General features: G+C 46.3%; 1 protein-coding gene across 14 annotated transcripts in view; it reads left to right on the top strand.

Annotated features, from left to right (window-relative positions):
- The window catches only part of PTPRT (protein tyrosine phosphatase receptor type T), a 1,127,644-nt gene that overhangs the window by 1,099,665 nt on the left and 8,745 nt on the right, over window positions 1-19,234 (top strand). For all 14 annotated transcript variants that reach the window (XM_034947434.2, XM_034947430.2, XM_055104674.1 and 11 more), the window contains 4 exons: window positions 1,962-2,093; window positions 14,864-14,989; window positions 15,872-16,035; window positions 18,704-18,839. In XM_034947434.2, coding sequence (XP_034803325.1) covers window positions 1,962-2,093; window positions 14,864-14,989; window positions 15,872-16,035; window positions 18,704-18,839 — 558 coding nt within the window. The remainder of the gene's footprint in view (window positions 1-1,961; window positions 2,094-14,863; window positions 14,990-15,871; window positions 16,036-18,703; window positions 18,840-19,234) is intronic.

Genomic DNA, 19,234 nt, shown 5'->3' with positions numbered 1-19,234 from the left:
TGTGAGCCATCACTGGGGCCTTTGCCTTTCTGATATTAAAAAAAAAAAAAAAAGTCGTCCTTATCTGTATTCCAGCCCAGTCGGTGCATTATCTGGTAACCATAGCAGCTTTGCTCCTAGCAGAAAAATATGAAGTCCTCTGGGTTAATTTTTAATGTTTCCCCTGGTAAAGGATGATGTTATCCATGAAATGGATTGCCGGCTGATCCCTGAAACCCGGCAGGAGCACGGATCTCGAACATATTTTCAGATAAGGCTTTGTCAGGCGTGCTGGCCTAATAGAGCATTTATCACAGAGACAGGGAAAAAGAAAAGAAAACAAACATTCACTGAGTGTTGGGCACCATGTCGGGCCCTGGACTTGCACTGTCCCATTTTGCATGTGGGTATTCTCATCCCCATTTTCTGATGAGGTCCTCGGGGTCAGAGTATTTTCATTCATCACTTGCTCAAGGTCAAGTAGCTCAGAAATGGGAGCCAAGGATTGGAGCCCCAAGTCTGTTAACTCTCAAAGCCTCAATGTTTTTCCATGTCTGGAAATGGCTCAAAGTTGATGCTGTCTACAGCTAGAGAGTTTGGCTTTTGGAAAATAAATTATTTGCCTATGCCCACCCAGACCCCTCTTCTGAACATTCTACTGGCCAGGAAAAGGCCCTCGGAAGAAGGGCCCCCCCCCAGCCAATGCACGCATGACATCCATGTTTGCAAGGCTTTGTCCTGCTTTTTCCAGGGTCTTTGCCCTCTTCCCTCTGGCTTGTAACTGCACTGAAAACAGCTGTAACTCCCACAGAAACCATCATCTCTTGAGAAAACATATCAGGCACATGAGCCACTGATGAAGTGGAGAATCTTCCCAATCTTTTCAAATACATGACTTCAGGGTGGGGAGAAAATAGGTCCCTGGTTGAAGCTGCCAGACCCCCCCCCCGCCTCCAGGCCATTTTCTCTGGGCCTCTGTTTCCCTATCTGCAACATGGGACTGAATTTATTGTTTTATTCACTGGAGTGGCACTGTCTAGCATGTGCCAGCGACAATACCAGTGCCAAGGACGTAAAACAAAGTCAGGGGTGTTTCTGCCCTGCCAGTAGGCTTACATTGCGGCTCTTGTTTGCTGGCCTTTTCACACGCAAATCTCATTCAATCTGTGTGACATCATTCCTTTGGATTTATGATTTCCGTTTTCCAGGTGAAGAACATGAGCTTTGGAATCATCTAATAACTTGCCAGTACTTAGCACCCACCCCGCCAAAAAAAAAAAAAGCACTCTACAACGTTTGAATGAATGGATGAATGGATGAATGGATGAATGAATACATGGGCAAATGGATGGACAGATGGATGACTCATAACTTACAAGTGGTAAAGCTGTACTTGAACCCCAGGTCTACCTGACTATTTATTAATAATGCATGTGTACTTTCCACTGCCCCATTGACTCACATGACACAGTGCCCACCTTGCCAGGGCAACTCAGCCCCTCACTCCAGCCTGGAGGCAGAAGGGAGCCTACCCCTTTGGGAGAATCTCGGCCTCAGGCCGACCCAAAACCTCGCCCAGCATCATGGGCACAGGGACGCGGCCAATCCCTTATATCCCAAGAGGTGTCTTGACCAGTAGAGCAACAAATCTGCATCTGAAATCTTTCATTTCGTATTGTAATTATGATTATTTGCTGAGCTCCGAGGCATAAATAATTTATTTGGATAATCCCATCCCAGTGACACTTTCCTAATGAAATGTCTTAGTTTGGAGGAGAATGTGTTCATTATGAGAAGGTCCCCTTTGCCGCCAGGGCATGGAGAGATAAAAGAACAGGCAGGTGTTTTGTATAATCTATTTGGCAGGCTCTGGAGCCTCAGTCCGGGCCTCATCATCATCAGAATATCACTGATGGATGTGTAATATCAGAATATCACTGATGGATGTGTAATTTACGAAGCCTGTGTCATTCCTTTGTCAGAGCCACAAGCAGCCTGCCGCCTTTGTGGTCACCCAGCACCCTCTACCCAACACCGTGGCAGACTTCTGGAGGCTGGTGTTCGATTACAACTGCTCCTCTGTGGTGATGCTGAATGAGATGGACACTGCCCAGGTAGGAGGAGGCCAAGCCAAGCCCTAGGTGGGTCAGGGGGGCCATGCTCTAAACCTGGAGGGAGAGCCCTTGACAGCCGGTGCCTGCCACATCTGCCCCAGCCAGCTGTCTTGTAATAAGCAGTGTCTGGCCATGAGCATCAGACAAGCCATTCTGCTGCCTACAGAGGGTCCTGTCACCCCCCCAGACCTCCAGCAAGACTCCCCCTGCCTATGGGCTTTGTCCAACTCCCCGCCCGGGACCAGACTCTGTTGCTCCATCTCACAAGCATTGATTATTGTCTTGCTCGAAATCACACAGATCTTGCAGAGCCAGGAGGCTGCCTCCCCCAGCACTGAGCACCTGCAGCCCTGAAAAATACCCAGATGCCTGGCCACACTCACCTCCCTTCCCCCTCTGCAATGCAGCCTGTACAGACAGAGCCTGGGACTTGAACCTTGGACACGTTACCCACTGACCACCCCACCAAGCCCCAGTTCCCCACGGTTGACCTTTGTTCCCCGGCAGGCTTCCTGCCTTAGCCCCTCTGTTCTGATAGCTCCAAGCATCACGTGCCTACAGCATATCCCCATACTCAGGACACAGGACGTGTATCTTGGAACAGTTTTTATGCCAGGGCAGCCATTCTGGGGTGGAAGAGCTGAGAATGGTCCTTCAGATTTTTAAAAACCTATCCTTTCACTGCCTTAAATAAAACTTAAAGTAACATTGAATTCCCATATGAGAGCTAGCCTTGTGCAGGCCTTGGATGGGAATTTAAAAAATTTTTAAACAGACCTGAGCTATAGTTTCAGCCCTCCAAAAGCGCATGGTCTTGCTCCAGAGACAGATGAGCACATTGTCCCAACCTCATGTGGCTGTGTTATAATAGAGGTCAGCAGTGAAGTGCTGTGTTGGCCAGGAGCCGGGAGCAATTAATTCTGCCCAGAGGGTGAGGGAAGACTTCAAAAAGAAGGTGACTTTGGCCTTGAAGAAGGCAGAGGAGCTTTAGGCATATGGAGGCTGAACTCACTGGGAAAAGGCATTTCAGGCAGAGGGAACAGCAGAGGCAAAGGCGAGGCAGGGGATGAATATACACAGACTTATTTGCGGAACAGTTTATGTTCCAGTGTGGCTGGGACCTAGAGGAATATCAGGAGGAGAAGAATGTAGTGAGGCTGAAAAATGCAGCAGAGCCCAGCTTGCAGAGAGGTCCCTGTGCCAGGCTAAGGAGCTTGGGTCTTGGTTGGCAGCATAGCAAGCTTCAGACTTTTACTTTGTAAGCAACAGAATCCTTTCTATGAATAAAAGCTTTCATGCAAGCCCAATGTATGAAACAGGGATGACCAAAAGCTGCTCATGATGAAGCAGCAGGCAGGGGTTGGGCTTCCACCCACACTGCTGTCTCATTTTCTCCTGGTGCCCTTAGAGGGGTCAGTCCTTTGTGGGACCACTGGAGTTTGGAGGAGCACAGTTAGAAATACTTTCTGTGCAGGAAGGTGAAACACTGGAGGGTTGACAGTGGTATAACACAGCCAGTGTTCCTGTTAGAAAGATGGGTCTAGAGGCTGGGCATGGTGGCTCATGCCTGTAATCCCAGCACTTTGGGAGGCCAAGAGTTCAAGCCCAGCCTGGGCAACACCATGAGACCCTGTCTCTACAAAAAAAAAAAAATTTTTTTTTAATTAGCCAGGCATGGTGCCATGTGTCTATAGTCCCAGTTACTCAGGAGGCTGAGGCGGGAGGATTGCTTGAGCACTGCAAGGCTCAAGTGAGCTATGATCCCACCACTGCATTCCAGCCTGGGTGACAGTGCAAGAACCCATTTTTTTTTTTGACTGACTCTTACTCTGTCATCCCGACTGGAGTAACAGTGGTGCGATCTTGGCTGACTGCAACCTCCGCCTCCCAGGTTCAAGTGATTCTCATGCCTCAGCCTCCCATGTAGCTGGGATTACAGGCGTGTGCCAACATGCCCGACTAATTTTTGTATTTTTAGTAGAGATGGGGTTTCACCATATTGGCCAGGCTGGTCTCAAACTCTTGACCTCAAGTGTTCCCCCTGCCTCGGCCTCCTGAAGTGCTGGGATTACAGGCGTGAGCAACCACATCTGGCTGACCCCATCTCTTAAAAAGTAAAAAAAATAAAAATTGCAAAAAAAGGGTAAGAATAAAAAGAGAGCCAGGTCTGGGGATCAGTGCAGGTAAAAGGCCGGAGGAAAGACCTGGAAACCAGGAGACCGGGGAGGAGAATGTTGCAAATGTGCAGACAATAAAGGTAGTTATCTGAACTGCAGAAGTGGCCAGGAGGTGAGAGGACTGGAATTGGACGTGAAAACATTTCCAGACTTAAGTCCCTGAGGTTTAGGGAGCAGGTGCAGGTGGGAGGTGAATAAGAAGGAAAGTTGCAGATAATGGCAGGAAGTTGAGTCTGGGCAATTAGGCAACTGGGGATATAACTGGGGAAAATATGAAAGTCAGGAAGGTAGGGGAAGGCAGCGAGAAGAGCAGGTGAACAGGGGGATGAAATTGAGTGCACCTTGGGATGTGCCTGTGAGAGATGTTCCGGAGAGAGTCTATTGATTCAGGCAACCCATATTTGTTGGGCATCTGCTATTTGCTGGAAGCTATTCTAGGTGCTTGGAATGCATCACTGAGCAACACAGACAAAGCGAGGCATAAAAAAAAATTCCCATCTCTCATGCAACTTCTATTCTAAAGCAGGAGACAGATAATAAGCAACACACATTCTCTAATGTGCTCAATTGTAAATTAGAAGGCTGACACGACTGTTTGGAAAAAGGCAAACAAGAGGGCAGGGTAGTAAAGATCAGAACGTTGGATCTCGGACATAGGGTGTCATTGCAATAGGATTGTCAAGGTGGGCCCTATGGAGAAGAACACATTTGAACACAGACCTGAAGGAGGTGAGAGAGTGAGCCATGTGACTCTCAGGGGGGCATCGCAGGCAGAGGGAACACCTGCACCCAGGCTGCAGGGTAGGCATGCACCTGGTGCCCTTGAGGAACAGCACAGAGGCCATGGGCAGAGCAGCACAACTGTGGGGAAAGCAGCAGAAGGTGAGGTCAGAGGGCCATGGAAGACATAGAAGAACTTGGGCTTTCACTCTCAGAGAAACAGCCATGCACATGTTTGAAGCAGAGGAGCAACATAATTTGCCTTTTTTAATAAAAGCATCCCTCTGGCTGCTGTGTTGAGAATAGATTGTTGGTGCAAGGATGGGGAAGAGTGGTTTCTGAAATGGAAGCAGAGAGAACAGATAAGAGACTACTGTGATCATTCAGGTGGCAGGTGAGGTTGGTTGAACCGGGGGGTAGATTCTGAAGGTAAAGCCAACAACACATCCAGAGAGATTGACTATGGAATAAGAGAGAGGAAGAGGAATCAAGGGCCAGGCATGCCTGTAATCTTACTTAGCACTTTGAGAAGCCAAGGAAGCAGGATCACTTGAGGTCAGGAGTTGAGGCCACGAGTTAAAGACCATCCTGGACAACACAGTGACACCCTGTGTCTACAAAAGAATTTTTATTTTGAGATGGAGTCTCACTCTGTCACCCAGGCTGGAGTGCAGTGGCACGATCTCAACTCTGCCGCCTCCTGGGTTCAAGCGATTTTCCTGCCTCAGCCTCCCAAGTAGCTGGGATTACAGGGGTGAGCCACCACAGCCAGCTAATTTTTGTATGTTTAGTAGAGATGGGGTTTCCCAATGTTGGCCAGACTGGTCTCGATCTCCTGATCTCAGGTGATCTGCTGATCTTGGCCTCCCAAAGTGCTGGGATTACAGGCATGAGCCACTGCGCCCAGCCCTACAAAATAACTTTAAATGAACTGGGCATGGTGGTCCATGCCTGTAATCCTAGCTACTTGGGAGGCTGAGGCAGGAGGATCACTTGAGCCCAGGAGATCAAAGCTGTGGAGAACTGTGATCACACCACAGTACTCTAGCCTAGGGTGACAGAGTAAGACCCTGTCAAAAAAAAAAAAAAAGAGGAATGAAGGATAATGCCAATGATTGGGGCCTGAGCAATAGAAGGTTAGACACTGCGATAACTATAAAAAATAAATGAATTCTCATAAAACAGAGAGTTCTGGAACATTCCCTGCAGAGTTTTGGAGTCTGAAGGCATCACCACCCTACGCTTTTGGCTGAAGAAATAAAACAATGAACTCACTCAGCTCATGAGCCTGGGCGTGAAGTCTGGCCTGCAAAACCCTGTTTGCTCTTCTCTTTTTCAACATCTCTTTCTGCAAAACCAGAGCTCAGGCACAGAGGATGACTTTAAAAGAACTTCACTTTGGGACATATAAAACCTTTGAAACAAAGGTCAAGGTCATTGGCTATAGCTCCCCCTTTCAGGGTGGGTCCTGGGTGAATGAAGAATCTTTCAGGCCCAGATGTTGGTATAGAGTTTGAGAACTGATTCTCTAAATGCAAAAACATCAGGCTCAGAAGTACCCTGAGGTTGGCTGCCATATGCAGCTGGCAAGCATTCCCTGAAACCGGCAGATGAATAGAGCACTTATTGATATAAATATCATCACCGCAGCAGCTGGGCGCCTTATGAAAATAAACAATGACACAGCATGAGCATCAGAAAAGCCGCCCTCGGCACCTGGAGGGGCGGTTCTTTGAAGTGGCGTCAGCATCTGTCTGCCTGCATGCTCATGCCAAGGCAGCCTCCAAGCTAGCCCAGCCTGGCAACATGGACAGGTCTGCCTTAGGACCTGAGCATTTCTAGGTCACTCCTGAGAGGACCGATGCCATCTCCTGTGGTTTGCCTGGGAACCATAAGAGCGTACGTTGGGGATTGGGCAGGGCTACCTGTAAGCTGCAGCAAAATAAGAAGAGGGTGTAAGCTCTCACAGGGCCTTATTTTTTTTGCACTGCTGGCCAAATCTGCCCCTGCTCAGAATCTTACACTACTTCATTTAGTCAGCCCCAAATATTCTTTCTTTCATTCTCTGCAGTGGTTGCTGTTCAAAGGTAATTATGATCAATGAGGGCTCAAAATAAAGGCATTCAAACTTTTGCATTCAACCTTACAGATTTTTCTAACTCTTTAGGACTCCAAATGTCTGTGGTCAGATTTGTGGGGTAAAATCCTAGAACCACGCCAACCAGCAAAGCATGCTGTCACTTCTCAGACTCAGCAGACAGAACATTTTCAACCACATCCAACAGCATTGACAAGATCTTTTCCATCTTTGTGGTCTCTACGGACCACCAGAAAGACACCAGAAAGAAGCCCTCCTTGCAGTCATGCCACACTCACCATACTGTTTAGAGAGCTCAGGAGATCCTCCACACCAGCCAAAGGGTGGGGCTGCGTGGTGACCAGAATCATGGCCCCACCAGAGATGTCCACATCCTAACCCCTGAGACCTATGAATGTGCTATGGCACCTGGTGTGTGGAGCATACAAGGATGTTTCTTTCCTTTAAAACAAATAAGAGTCCACAACTTACATAAAAGCTGAGTTGCTCTGTTCTGGGGCTCCCACTGTGGAAAGCCTGAGAGATCAGGGATGCAAAGCCTTTTGGAAAGGTGAGGGTGCCTGAGCGCAAGGATAATGGGGGCTGTGATGGATTCCCATGGAAGTGAGAGGGGCAAGCTCCTCATTCTCCCAGGAGAAAAGCAGGGTGCTATTTCAGAGATGTCTCTTGCTGCCATTGTGTCTCTAGGGCAAATAGCAACTCCTAATATCCCCATTTTTAGTCTGGTCTTGTGAAAACACAGCCTAACACACCAGCAAAATATGCAAAATACCCAACCTGCATCTCAGCCAGCCTCAGTCAGGTCTGACTTTGCAAGGGGCTGTGTCTCTGTTTCTGTCCCCACCAGAATGGTAGGGGTAGCAGTAAAAAAGAAACCTGGGGTCAAGAGACCTGAGTTCAAATTGTAGCCTTGGTACTTACTCACTGTGTTGCCCTGAGCCAGTTCCTTTACTTTCTCCAAGTCTTAATGTTATCATTTGTTAGATTACTATAACCTAGATGTTAGCCAAGTTCATTCTGTCTTTGAAGATTTAAATAAAATTTGCTCTGTTCCCTACTCCCCATCCTATGGGAAAACCCAATGTCCATCCCCAATATTTCTGAGAATTCTGAGGGGGTTGTAGTCTCATGTTTACTTCCAAGTTTCAGCTGAGGCTTTAGTCGGAGAAATATGAGCTTCATATCCCAGCAATGCCCATGACTTAAAGTTGAACATCACACATCCTCTTTCTGAAGCCCCACCTTGCCTCCTCAGCTCTCACTAGCAGTAACACATCTTCCCCTGACCCTGTTGCCCAAACCATTTTCTTCCCGTTTACCTCCTTTCCCATCCCTCCCTTCTCAGCTCTTCCACCCTCTCCCCAAAAGTTGTTCCTTTCTTAAGCTGCAAAATCTAGCCATCTCCTTAGTACCTCTTTCTTAAACCTGCTCTGAGCCTTGCCTCCCGCCCCAAGACTCTTCTGTAGTTATGTTCCTAAACTCCAACCCTTCCTTCCCCGAAACAAACTCTGATGCAGCTGTTATAAGAGTAAGTTTCCACCCACTATGTGGAGATTGTATTATGGAGCTTCATGGGACTACTGGGAGGATACAATGAGGAGAGGTGTGTGAATCTCTCTCTCTCTCTCCCCTCTCTCTCCCTCTCTTTCTCCCTCTGTCCCTGTCTCCTTTATGCCTTCATTCACAGTCTGCCTTCCTTAACTGGACATAGTATCAAAGCCAATTATATATTTTTGGATCTTTATAGAATCTGTTTAAAGGAATTTTATAATCACTGATGCTGAATTTTAAAAACAATTCAGGAAACTTACATTTCTCTCTTTAAAATACCAATTCACTTCACCTTTAGGTGGCCTGGGATTGATTTCTTCACTCTGGGTCACAGGGGCCTTAATAAATAGAGTCCTTCATTTCTAACGCTATGATATTACTTAGCCTTTCCATTTTATCAAAGTATTTTTAATAAAAGAAAGGCATAACTAAGGTGCACTGAAATATGCTCTAAAAATGTTTATTCCAAAAATAGACCCATATGCTAGTTTTCATTCAACTCATCAGAGCATGTTTATTCCAGTGACTAACAAGCTTTCTGATTCCATCAGCAAGAAAAAAGATGTTTAATGCGTGAGGCTACCTCTGCATTTGTTATATATCACACGTGAACTTGCACCCCCCAAGGACATCTTTTCATGGCCCAAACAGCTATGGAGAGCACTAGGTGGAATAATGTATGGCAGCTGTTCCAGGGCTATCCACACAGGCTTCACAACTTTTGCTCGGTTTAACTTGTTCTGACAAAAGACAACAAAAGTCCCCTCTGTTTTTTTGGAAGAAGCATGATTATTTCTAAATCATTAACAACAACTGGACTGACTTCCTCTCCCCAGTGTGTTCATTGCCACTGCCTGTATGTATCTGCAGTGGCAAAGCCCTCCCTTCAGGCAGTATCACCTTTCACCCTCAGACCACTGGAAAAGAAAGGGTAGGAGAGAGTACTTACTAGGCGATGAAGCGGAAAAAGTCAGTTGGTCTAGACTCTTGGCTGAAGAATTTGAATCTATTCTTGGATCAGCCAACTTCAAAAGTTTTACATCTAAGGAAGAAAATGTCAAGGTTGCATTCAGGGTAAGTGTGGCCTTTAGGTCAGCTACATCCTCGTGATCTTAAAGAGGCAAGTAGGCTTCCTAGAATTCCCATTTCCTGAGCCTTAAGAAACCATAAGCTTTCCCTCCCCAGGAGCTGTATAAATCGCAGATGCTTACGTGCTTATATGAAAAGTCTGGCTCCTCCACTCACAGATGTGATCTCTGTTCCATGTCTATGTGAGCCAGGGAGCCGAGCTCAGTTTCTTGCTGGTTTCTGCAAGAAATACATGCACAGTATGCATTTTACATGCTATTATGAGTTTATGGCATATTTCAGAGGTTAGGAGCAGGGTTATGTGACACACTGAGTTGCCTTTTATACCTCACTGGTTCTACAATGATCTCAACCTTCCTCTTTTATCTTCTGGGTCATTCAGCTCATCAGAGCAACCCACAGATCTCTGTTTTTTGACATGCAGTATCCCATATCTAGGATGCTACTCATCTTCACAGCTACCCCAAGCTGGCTGATCCAGAATTTTCACACGGGCAGTCCTTTGAGTATTATCCTAAAGAGAAATTTTCATAAAAGCTACTAAGTGGAGGAAAAAAAATCATCTATTTATCCATCTTGGTTTGAGGAACCCTCCCCCATGCTGCCTAATAATCACAGCTTACATTAATTGAGTACTTGCTAGATACAGATCCCTATGCTAAGTAGACATTAAAATTCACAGCCACTCATAACAAACTGGAGAAGCTAAGAGATGTAGCCAAGCCATTCAAACTAGAAAGCGATAGAGCCACGATTTGAATCCAGGGAGCTTCAAGAAGAAACCCCAATGCATTTTCGCACCTTTTGCTACACAACATAAGCAAACCAAAATGGTAGCATCCATTCAGGTGCAGCTACAGCACTTGAACACCAGGACAGTCTTGAGCTAAACCACAGAGGATGTTTCTTATTGATGAGAGTCATTTCTGAGCCCCAAAGGGTCAGTGGGAAGAGAAAACATGGCCCCCCTGCTTTCTTTATTTCCCATGGCTAGAATATATGCAGTGTCCTGGGCTGCAGAGAGACCCTGATGATCCCTGGCAGCTCAAACACCACATTTGCCAGCACATCACCCTGCTGAATTCACCCATTCTGCTGCTGCTGTAGTCTCACAAATTAGGGCACCCAAGTGAAAGGATGACTCTGATTTAGGATTAGAAAAGCCTGCAACCTTCCCCAGCCCTCTGGGCATTATGAGAGAGTGACCCAGAAAATCGAATGCAGAGAAGTGTCCCGAAATATAGGAGTCTTGTTTGAGGCGTAGTAGAATCTATTAGCTTGAGAAATTGGTCTGGAAATCTTATTAAAAGAGACAAATCATTCCACATTCTCTCCAGACTGAAGATATTGGGGATAATAGGCCTTCCCTGATACCTTGGATCCATGCACCTTGTGTCAGGATCACAGCCACACTCTAGGAACCCTAAATTCAGTGCAGGTGATAAAGGCAATTATTTTTTTTAATGGGCAGTTCTGATTAACTCTGGTTTCTCTGACCAACCATAGACTTAGTTGTACCAATCTCTCATTACTGTGAAGGTTGCAAGGCGGAAGAGCCAATGGCAAAGAGAAATGAAGTTCAAATTGTGGATTTGTCATTATTGCACAGCTCAGCAGATGGTTGTCCAGCCATGGAGGCCCGTGACCAGCGCCCGACAACACACACACACACACACACACACACACACTCAGAGCTCCTTTCTCACTATGCTTGGTTAACCCCCAGTGGAGACGCCAGGAAAGCAAGGCATCATTGCGTTCTGAAGCTTAACCTTGCATACTTATGCTATTTATGAGGGGTGATAAGAAGAATCCTTCAAATTTATATATCATAGCTATTACTATTATTATTTTTGTTGAGCACTGATGGATTCAATAATGGTATGAATCACTGGAATTTAGTAAATGCTTATTCCATGCCTGGCACTGTGGTAAGGGCTTTATTTACATGAATTATGTCCTTTATCCTCAGAACAACCCTATAAAGTAGGGGTTGCCAAACTTTTTCTGTAAAGAGCCAGATAGGAAATATTTCAGGTTTTGCAGGCTATATGGTCTTTGTTGTTACAACTACCCAACTCTGTGGGTGATGCATGAAAGCAACTGTGGACAATACATAAATGAATAAGTGTAGCTGTGTTTCAGCAAAGCTTTATATGCAAAAATAGGCAGCTGGCTGGGTTGGCTTGTGGGCAATAGTATGCCAACTGCTGCTATAAGGTGAATATTCCTAAGCTAGAACTTGGGGTTTCCACAGCTAAGAAGGTGGGAGACATGAGTTTCCATCTCCTACATCCTTCCTGCTCGCTGCTCTTCCCTTCTAATTCTAGTTCTGGAGGAAGGAGACAATGAAGATATTTTCACATGTGACTTCTCAGGGTGAGATGGCTGTTCTTCGGCCACGAAATGGAGAGCAAGCACCCCCTTCGATGAAAACCCTGCATCTGTAGGGGGTGGGTCACTTCTGTCCATCTAGCCCCCTATTTGCAAGCCTGGGGTAGCCTGAACCAGACCCCCGCTGAGGAGAGACTCAATCCCAAACTGCTCTCAGAAGCCTCGGTGGGTCTTTCTTTGTGAATCTTGGCTATATCTTCAGGGTAACCCCCAGATGAAGGGTCTAACACATGACTTCTTTGTTCATGTTGGGGTGGTCCCCAGCGAGCCTGCAGCCGCAATCTTGTCTCTCCTCTGTACCCCAGCAATGGGACCTGTAGACCTAGGCAGGATCCATCTTGTGCCCCTTGGGAACCAGGAACTGGAGGGAGCATGCCTTGCTCCTCTCTGCAGCCACACACCCCACCCCCCACCTCAACATTCTCTCCTCAGCTAAAGTTATCTAGTGGCTTAACAGAGACAAAGAAACAAGAAACAAGATATCCATCTCTTCTTCTTCTTCTATTTTTTTTTTTTTTTTTTTTTGAGATGGAGTCTTGCTCTGTTTCCCAGGTTGGAGTACAGTGGCGTGATCTCCACCCACTGCAACCTCTGTCCCCTGCGTTCAAGTGATTCTCCTGCCTCAGCCTCCTGAGTAGCTGGGATTACAGGTGCCCACCACTGTGCCCGGCTAATTTTTGTATTTTTAGTGGAGACGGGTTTCACCATCTTGGCCAAGCTGGTCTCGAACTCCTGACCTCATGATCCACCCACCTTGGCCTCCCGAAGTGCTGGGATTACAGGCGTAAGCCACCGCACCCAGCCTCCATCTCTTCTTCTCAATGACCCCTGAAGCTTAAAGAATAATTTATGGCCAGGTGCAGTGGCTCACACCTGTAATCCCGGCACTTTGGGAGGCCAAGGTGGGTGGATCACGAGGTCAGGAGATCAAGACCATCCTGGCTAACACGGTGAGGCTCTGTCTCTACTAAAAATACAAAATAAAAATAAAAATAAAAAAATAAAATAGCTGGGTGTGATGGCACATGCCTGTAGTCACAACTACTTGGGAGGCTGAGGCAGGAGAACCACTTGAACCCGGGAGGCAGAGGTTGCAGCAAGCCAGGATCGCACCACTGCACTCCCGCCTAGGTAACAGAGTGAGACTCTGTCTCAAAAATAATAATTATTATTATTATTATAATGATTTTATACTAGGTTTTCTCAGTCTCTGCACTATGGATATTTGGGGCCACATAACTCTCGGGGGGAGCTAATCTGTGCACTGCAGGATGTTGAGTAGCATCCTCTCCTCTACTCACTAAATGCCCATAGCAACCCCCAGGTGTGACAATCAAAATGTCTTCAGACATTGCCCAGATGCCCTCTGGGAAACAAAACAGTCTCAGACTGAGAACCACTGTCTTAAACAGAAGGTCAATCACTGCCTTTTGCTCTCAGCTGTAGGTCCTAATTTCCAATTCCAGATAAATAGAAAGAATCAAAAGCAAGATCTGTCAGCACCATGTGACATTAACTTTTGGTGCAAAGTAAGCATAATTATCCCCACTTTACCTATGAGAAAACTGAGGCCTGGGCTGCACAGCTAGTGAGCACCTGAGCCCAGATTTGGACTCAAGGCCGCCTGAGGTCAAACCCATATATATATATATATATATATATATATATATATATATATATATATATGTGTATATATATATATGTGTATATATATATATGTGTATATATATATGTGTATATATATGTGTATATATATATATATGTATACACACACACATATATATACACACACAGACACATATATATACACACACACATATATATATACATATATATATATATAATTTTTTTTTTTGAGATGGAGTCTCGCTGTGTCGCCCAGGCTGGAGTGCAGTGGCGCGATCTCAGCTCACTGCAAGCTCCGCCTCCCGAAACCCCTGTATTTTTTACACTACTTCTGATCTGATCATGAATGAACACTATGAAGGTTTTCCTGGAATGAGGAAGAGCTTGCGATGATTTGCGTGGTGAAAAGAAAACTAGATGGTACTTGCCCTTTCTTTAGCATGTTCTATCTAATCCTGACAGCGGGGCTTAGAGGTAGATATTATTCTCCCCATTTTCCAGATGAGGAAACTCAGGTTAAGCAAACCTAACAAATGGTTTGAAATCAACATAGCAAAGATTTGCAAGCCCAGTGTTTCTGTGCTCAAAGCCTTGATATTTCAACACCAGAAAAAGTGGATGGCTGCTCCCTAAAGGGGAAACTGAGTCTAATTTCCTACATAATACTCTACCTTTCTGGCCAATGTGTCCTTCCAGCCATAAAAAAAGCTTGGTGATGGCTGGGCACAGTGGCTCACACCTATAATCCTAGCACTCTGGGAGGCTGGGACGGGTGGATCACCCGAGGTCAGGAGTTCAAGACTAGCCTGGCCAACACGGTGAAACCCCATCTTTACTAAAAATAGCCAGGCATGGTGGCAGGTGCCTATAATCCCAGCTACTTGGGAGGCTGAGGCAGGAGAATCACTTGAACCTGGGAGGCAGAGGTTGCAGTGAGCCAAAATCGCACCACTGCACTCCAGGCTGGGCAACAAGAGTGATGCTCCATCTCAAAATAAAAAAAAAAAAAAGAAAGAAAGAAAGAAAGAAAGAAAAGAAAAGCTTGTTGATAAATGAGACTTTGATACCCGCCCCCTGCCTTTGACCTCCTTCTGTGACCTCTTTCCTTATCTCAGTTCTGTATGCAGTACTGGCCTGAGAAGACCTCCGGGTGCTATGGGCCCATCCAGGTGGAGTTCGTCTCCGCAGACATCGACGAGGACATCATCCACAGAATATTCCGCATCTGTAACATGGCCCGGGTAAGTACACGGCCGCCATTGCTTGCTGAGCCCCTCCTCCCCAAGACAGATGGAGGCTGCCGAGAGAGGATCCCGCTGAGCCAGCCAAGAGTCTGTGTTGTGCTCTCCTGATAATTTCTTCCTTGAGGAAGTGATGCCTGTGCTGATTCCGGCTCCAGACTCAGCAATGACTCCAACACATAGAGATGCAACGAGCGACATCCAACCTGCCATCTGCCTGTTTCCTGACACACTTGCTGCCGTGTAGACAAAACTTCTTAGACATTAGCTCTTCCCCACTGTGTCTCTGTACTGGCATGAGTTGATGCAGCCTTTGATTGCATCCCATAAGCTTTGGGCCAGGCACTGCCAACACCTAGATGAAAAGTGATTACTTACTTCCATGAGGATGTTCACTGGCTGAGCAGAGTAGTGGGTGGGAGGGGCAGATTAGCAATCTATGAAATGGTTGCTAACTAATGCAGCTTTGGTCACTACTTGGGGCCCAGGATGAAAGGAGCTCAGCACCTCCCCTACCCCCCAGGTCAGAGTTTACTGTCCACTGAGACAGTGAGACATGTTCTGGCACATGAGCCTCAGGGAGAAAAAACTCTGCCCAACAGAGTCAGGGACAGCTTTCCTAAAGAAAGGGACATTTAAATTGGGTTTTGAAGGCTGAGCAGGAGTTTTTCAGGTACAAAAGGGGGTTCAGGGCAGTCACGGCAAGAGAATCTGTGTACACGAAGGAATAGAAGTAGTCATAGGGACTCTTCCCGTGAGGATATGGCTTAGATCCCATTTGGTCTGTCTTCCACCATGATGCTGCAGTCCCCAGGGTATCTGCAAGGTGCATGGACGCAAGCATCCCCAGCAGAACAGCCCTAACAGCCTCTCTGTTCTCAGCCACAGGATGGTTATCGTATAGTCCAGCACCTCCAGTACATTGGCTGGCCTGCCTACCGGGACACGCCCCCCTCCAAGCGCTCTCTGCTCAAAGTGGTCCGACGACTGGAGAAGTGGCAGGAGCAGTATGACGGGAGGGAGGGACGTACTGTGGTCCACTGCCTGTGAGTACTAGGGAGGTGTCACCAGGGCAATAGGGTGGTGGGTGATAGAGCATCCTTGCAGATGCTGCTGGCCACATACCCCAGTCCTAGGCAGGCCTGGCTATACCACAACTCAACATCCCTCAAAGGCTAGTGGCAGTACATTCAAAGGAATTATGATCCTTTAATGGAACGGGACTGCCAGTTTGTTGTCCTGAACTAATATATGACATATTATTGATGCAAAACCTAGTGGTCTTTCCACAAACATGAGAGGAGGTTGCCTGCTTCTCTACAATGGGCTTAAAGGGATCATAGGACAAAAAGAGCATGAGGGAAAGGCACTGCCCTCAGGGGCTGATAGATGGATGTGAAGGACTCTGGGAACGCTATTGTGCAGGGGCACAGTGAGCTCCAGACCAGCTGTGTTTATACCCCCATTGCTGGGGTGAACTGGAGACTTCACCTCCTGTCTTCGAATGGACATTGTCCAGTCTAATGAATTCTGGTATCATTACGCTGGGTGGAGGTCAGGACCCCGAGAGGACAGTGGCTGACAAGCTGTGCAACATCAAGAAAATCACTGAATTTTATAAGCCTCAGTTTCCTCGTCTGTTCAATGGGTATGTGGAATTAGACAATCTTCAGACCCTATAGTGCTTTGGCATGAAATAGAAAGTAAACACACTTTATCTGCCAACATAGAGACCAAGAATGTCATGGTAGCAAATATGCAAATGTAAATGCAATTACTTAAAAGAGCAAGTGTCACAGAATCTATCCTGGGAGTATAGAGTGACCACAGAGGATTCTACAAAGTCTCACACCCAAAACAAATCTGCAGCCATAACAGCTATGTGTGAAATATTTGATTCACACTCACTTTGCTTCTTAGAACTTCAACGATTTGAGGAAAAGTCATTGAGAAGGCCTCTCTCTTTTAAAATGTTATGTTAAAGGAAATTTGAACGAAGGTCTTCTCTTTCTTACAACAAATATTTCTGGAGCTAGTGGAGGCACTGATAACATCTGACTGACCTCAGAATTGAGGTCAGTCTTTTCAAAACCAGCTAATTACTCTCCCTCTCAAACAGGTGGTGCATGCACATGTTAGGCAAGTCAAAGAGCTTAAAGGAGGTTAAACACACAGACACATAGAGATGCATACACAGAGCTTCAGGGCCACCACCTGCAGCAAAAATTCTTTTCCAGAGGAAGCAAACCTCAGGCTAGAGTTCAGGAAGATGCTGCGTGGTGTCCCAAGTCAGGCTGATGGGTGACATCAGCCAAGCCCAGCTGGCTCTGCCCACATCCCAGAAACTAGCAGCTGGTTTCCTGCCAGCTAATACCTGCTGCCTCCAGATGCCCAGATGCCTCCCACACATTCAGGTGACCTTACCTTAGCACCCATCTTTCAGGGTCTCACACCACCAGGCCCTGAGACCCTGTGTCTACTCACCTCTTCCTTTTGGACGCTGTTATTCTTGCTTCAGAAATGATAGAACCTTCTTTCATAGGAGACCTTTCTCTCCTCTCTCTCTCTCTCTCTCATGTTTGTTTTTTAGCCTGCTTTTTTTTTTTTTTTTTTTCACTAGTGTCTTTTTATCTATGTCCTTTCCAGCCAAGGTGGCCAGTAGTTTGAGCCAAAGGAAGGTACAGGGGCATTCTTTTACCAACAGGGACCTTGGTTTCCTTGAGGGCCACAGACACCATAACAGACCTTGAAATGCAGGCACCAGTCAGTGAATGGAAAGCAACTCTCTGTACTTGAAACATCTGGTCACTGCATGTCCTGTAGATAAAACATCTGGGAGATTGACTGAGTGCCTTAGTTTCTGTCCAGATGTTCTTTAGACACAGACCATTACATGAAATCATTAGTTGCTCTTGGCAACACGCCCAGGAGTTCTGAATCAGGCATATTCCTACAGGGACTGTCTGTAAAGAGTTTGAAGGGTGTTTCCATGAAGATGATTTATGGAGTTTCAGAAAGGAGTAACAGAGACACAGTTCTGCCACCAACCCTGTATCCCTAGACTCAAGATCAGTAGCATCTTGCTTAAACCAAAGTGTATAGTAGAGACCTGTCATTTTAAGATAAAGCCTATCAGGCCCAGTTCCTCCCTCGAAGTTCCTACCTCCAAGCTTGGGCTGGCTGACCCTAGGCTAACAGGGCATTGCTGTCCTTCGTGGAGGATGGGAAGAACTAGTAGGAAAATCACTTGGAAATTTTCATTGTCTTTATTGGATGTTTAAGTGGACCCAGAGCATTCTTTTGGACATGGATGCAAGCATCAGCAAGGATGCAGGTGTCACATGTACAAAGACACAGTACCATCCTGCCCTTGGGGTTTGGGTGAGTGTGCCCTGAGTGACTGTAACATGCTCATAGAACCAAGAAAACATCAAGCTAATTGAACTCTCAAAGGTCATCTAGTCCAACCCCTTCATTATACAAGTGGGGAACTTGGGGCCCAGACAGAGGAAGTGACTTGCCCAAGGTCAAAGCAAGTTAATGGCACAGATGGGACTCAAACCATAACTCATGGCTCAGGCTAAAGCCTTCACCATTGCCTTGCCTTGCATCTGCCCAGACAGCTGATCCCTACTCCTACTGATGTAGCTTTAGAATCATCAGGTGCCTGGAAGGGACCTAGGAACATGGCTCACCTCTTTGCTCTGTGTTTAGAAATGGGGGAGGCCGTAGTGGAACCTTCTGTGCCATCTGCAGTGTGTGTGAGATGATCCAGCAGCAAAACATCATTGACGTGTTCCACATCGTGAAAACACTGCGTAACAACAAATCCAACATGGTGGAGACCCTGGTGAGTATCCCAAGGACTGTTCCCCAACAGCCAGGGCTGACTAGTTCCCTTGGCCTGGAGAAAATGACATCAAATAGTAACATCACTCAACACCTGGCTGCTAATTGTATACCTGCATTCTGTGCCCTTGGTATGCACTGTTGTCTGCCCTGTGTCTTCCCCTTCCAACCTCCCCAACTTTTCTTTCTTGCAGGAAAATCCAATTACTAATCCTGGTACACCTACTTTGCTTCACTTTCTGCCCATTCCTTAAGACAGTGTCATTAATTCAGGCTTAAAGGAAAGGATGCTGGATTAGTAGAATGTGAAGTATGTTTTCAATTCAGTCCAATTATATTCCAATTAATTTATGGTAATTTTTACAATAGAGAGCATTTATAGTAGAGAGCACTATG

Source organism: Pan paniscus, chromosome 21 (genome assembly GCF_029289425.2).
Source record: "Pan paniscus chromosome 21, NHGRI_mPanPan1-v2.0_pri, whole genome shotgun sequence".
NCBI lineage: Eukaryota > Metazoa > Chordata > Mammalia > Primates > Hominidae > Pan > Pan paniscus.
This window is presented reverse-complemented; position numbering and strand designations above follow the sequence as displayed.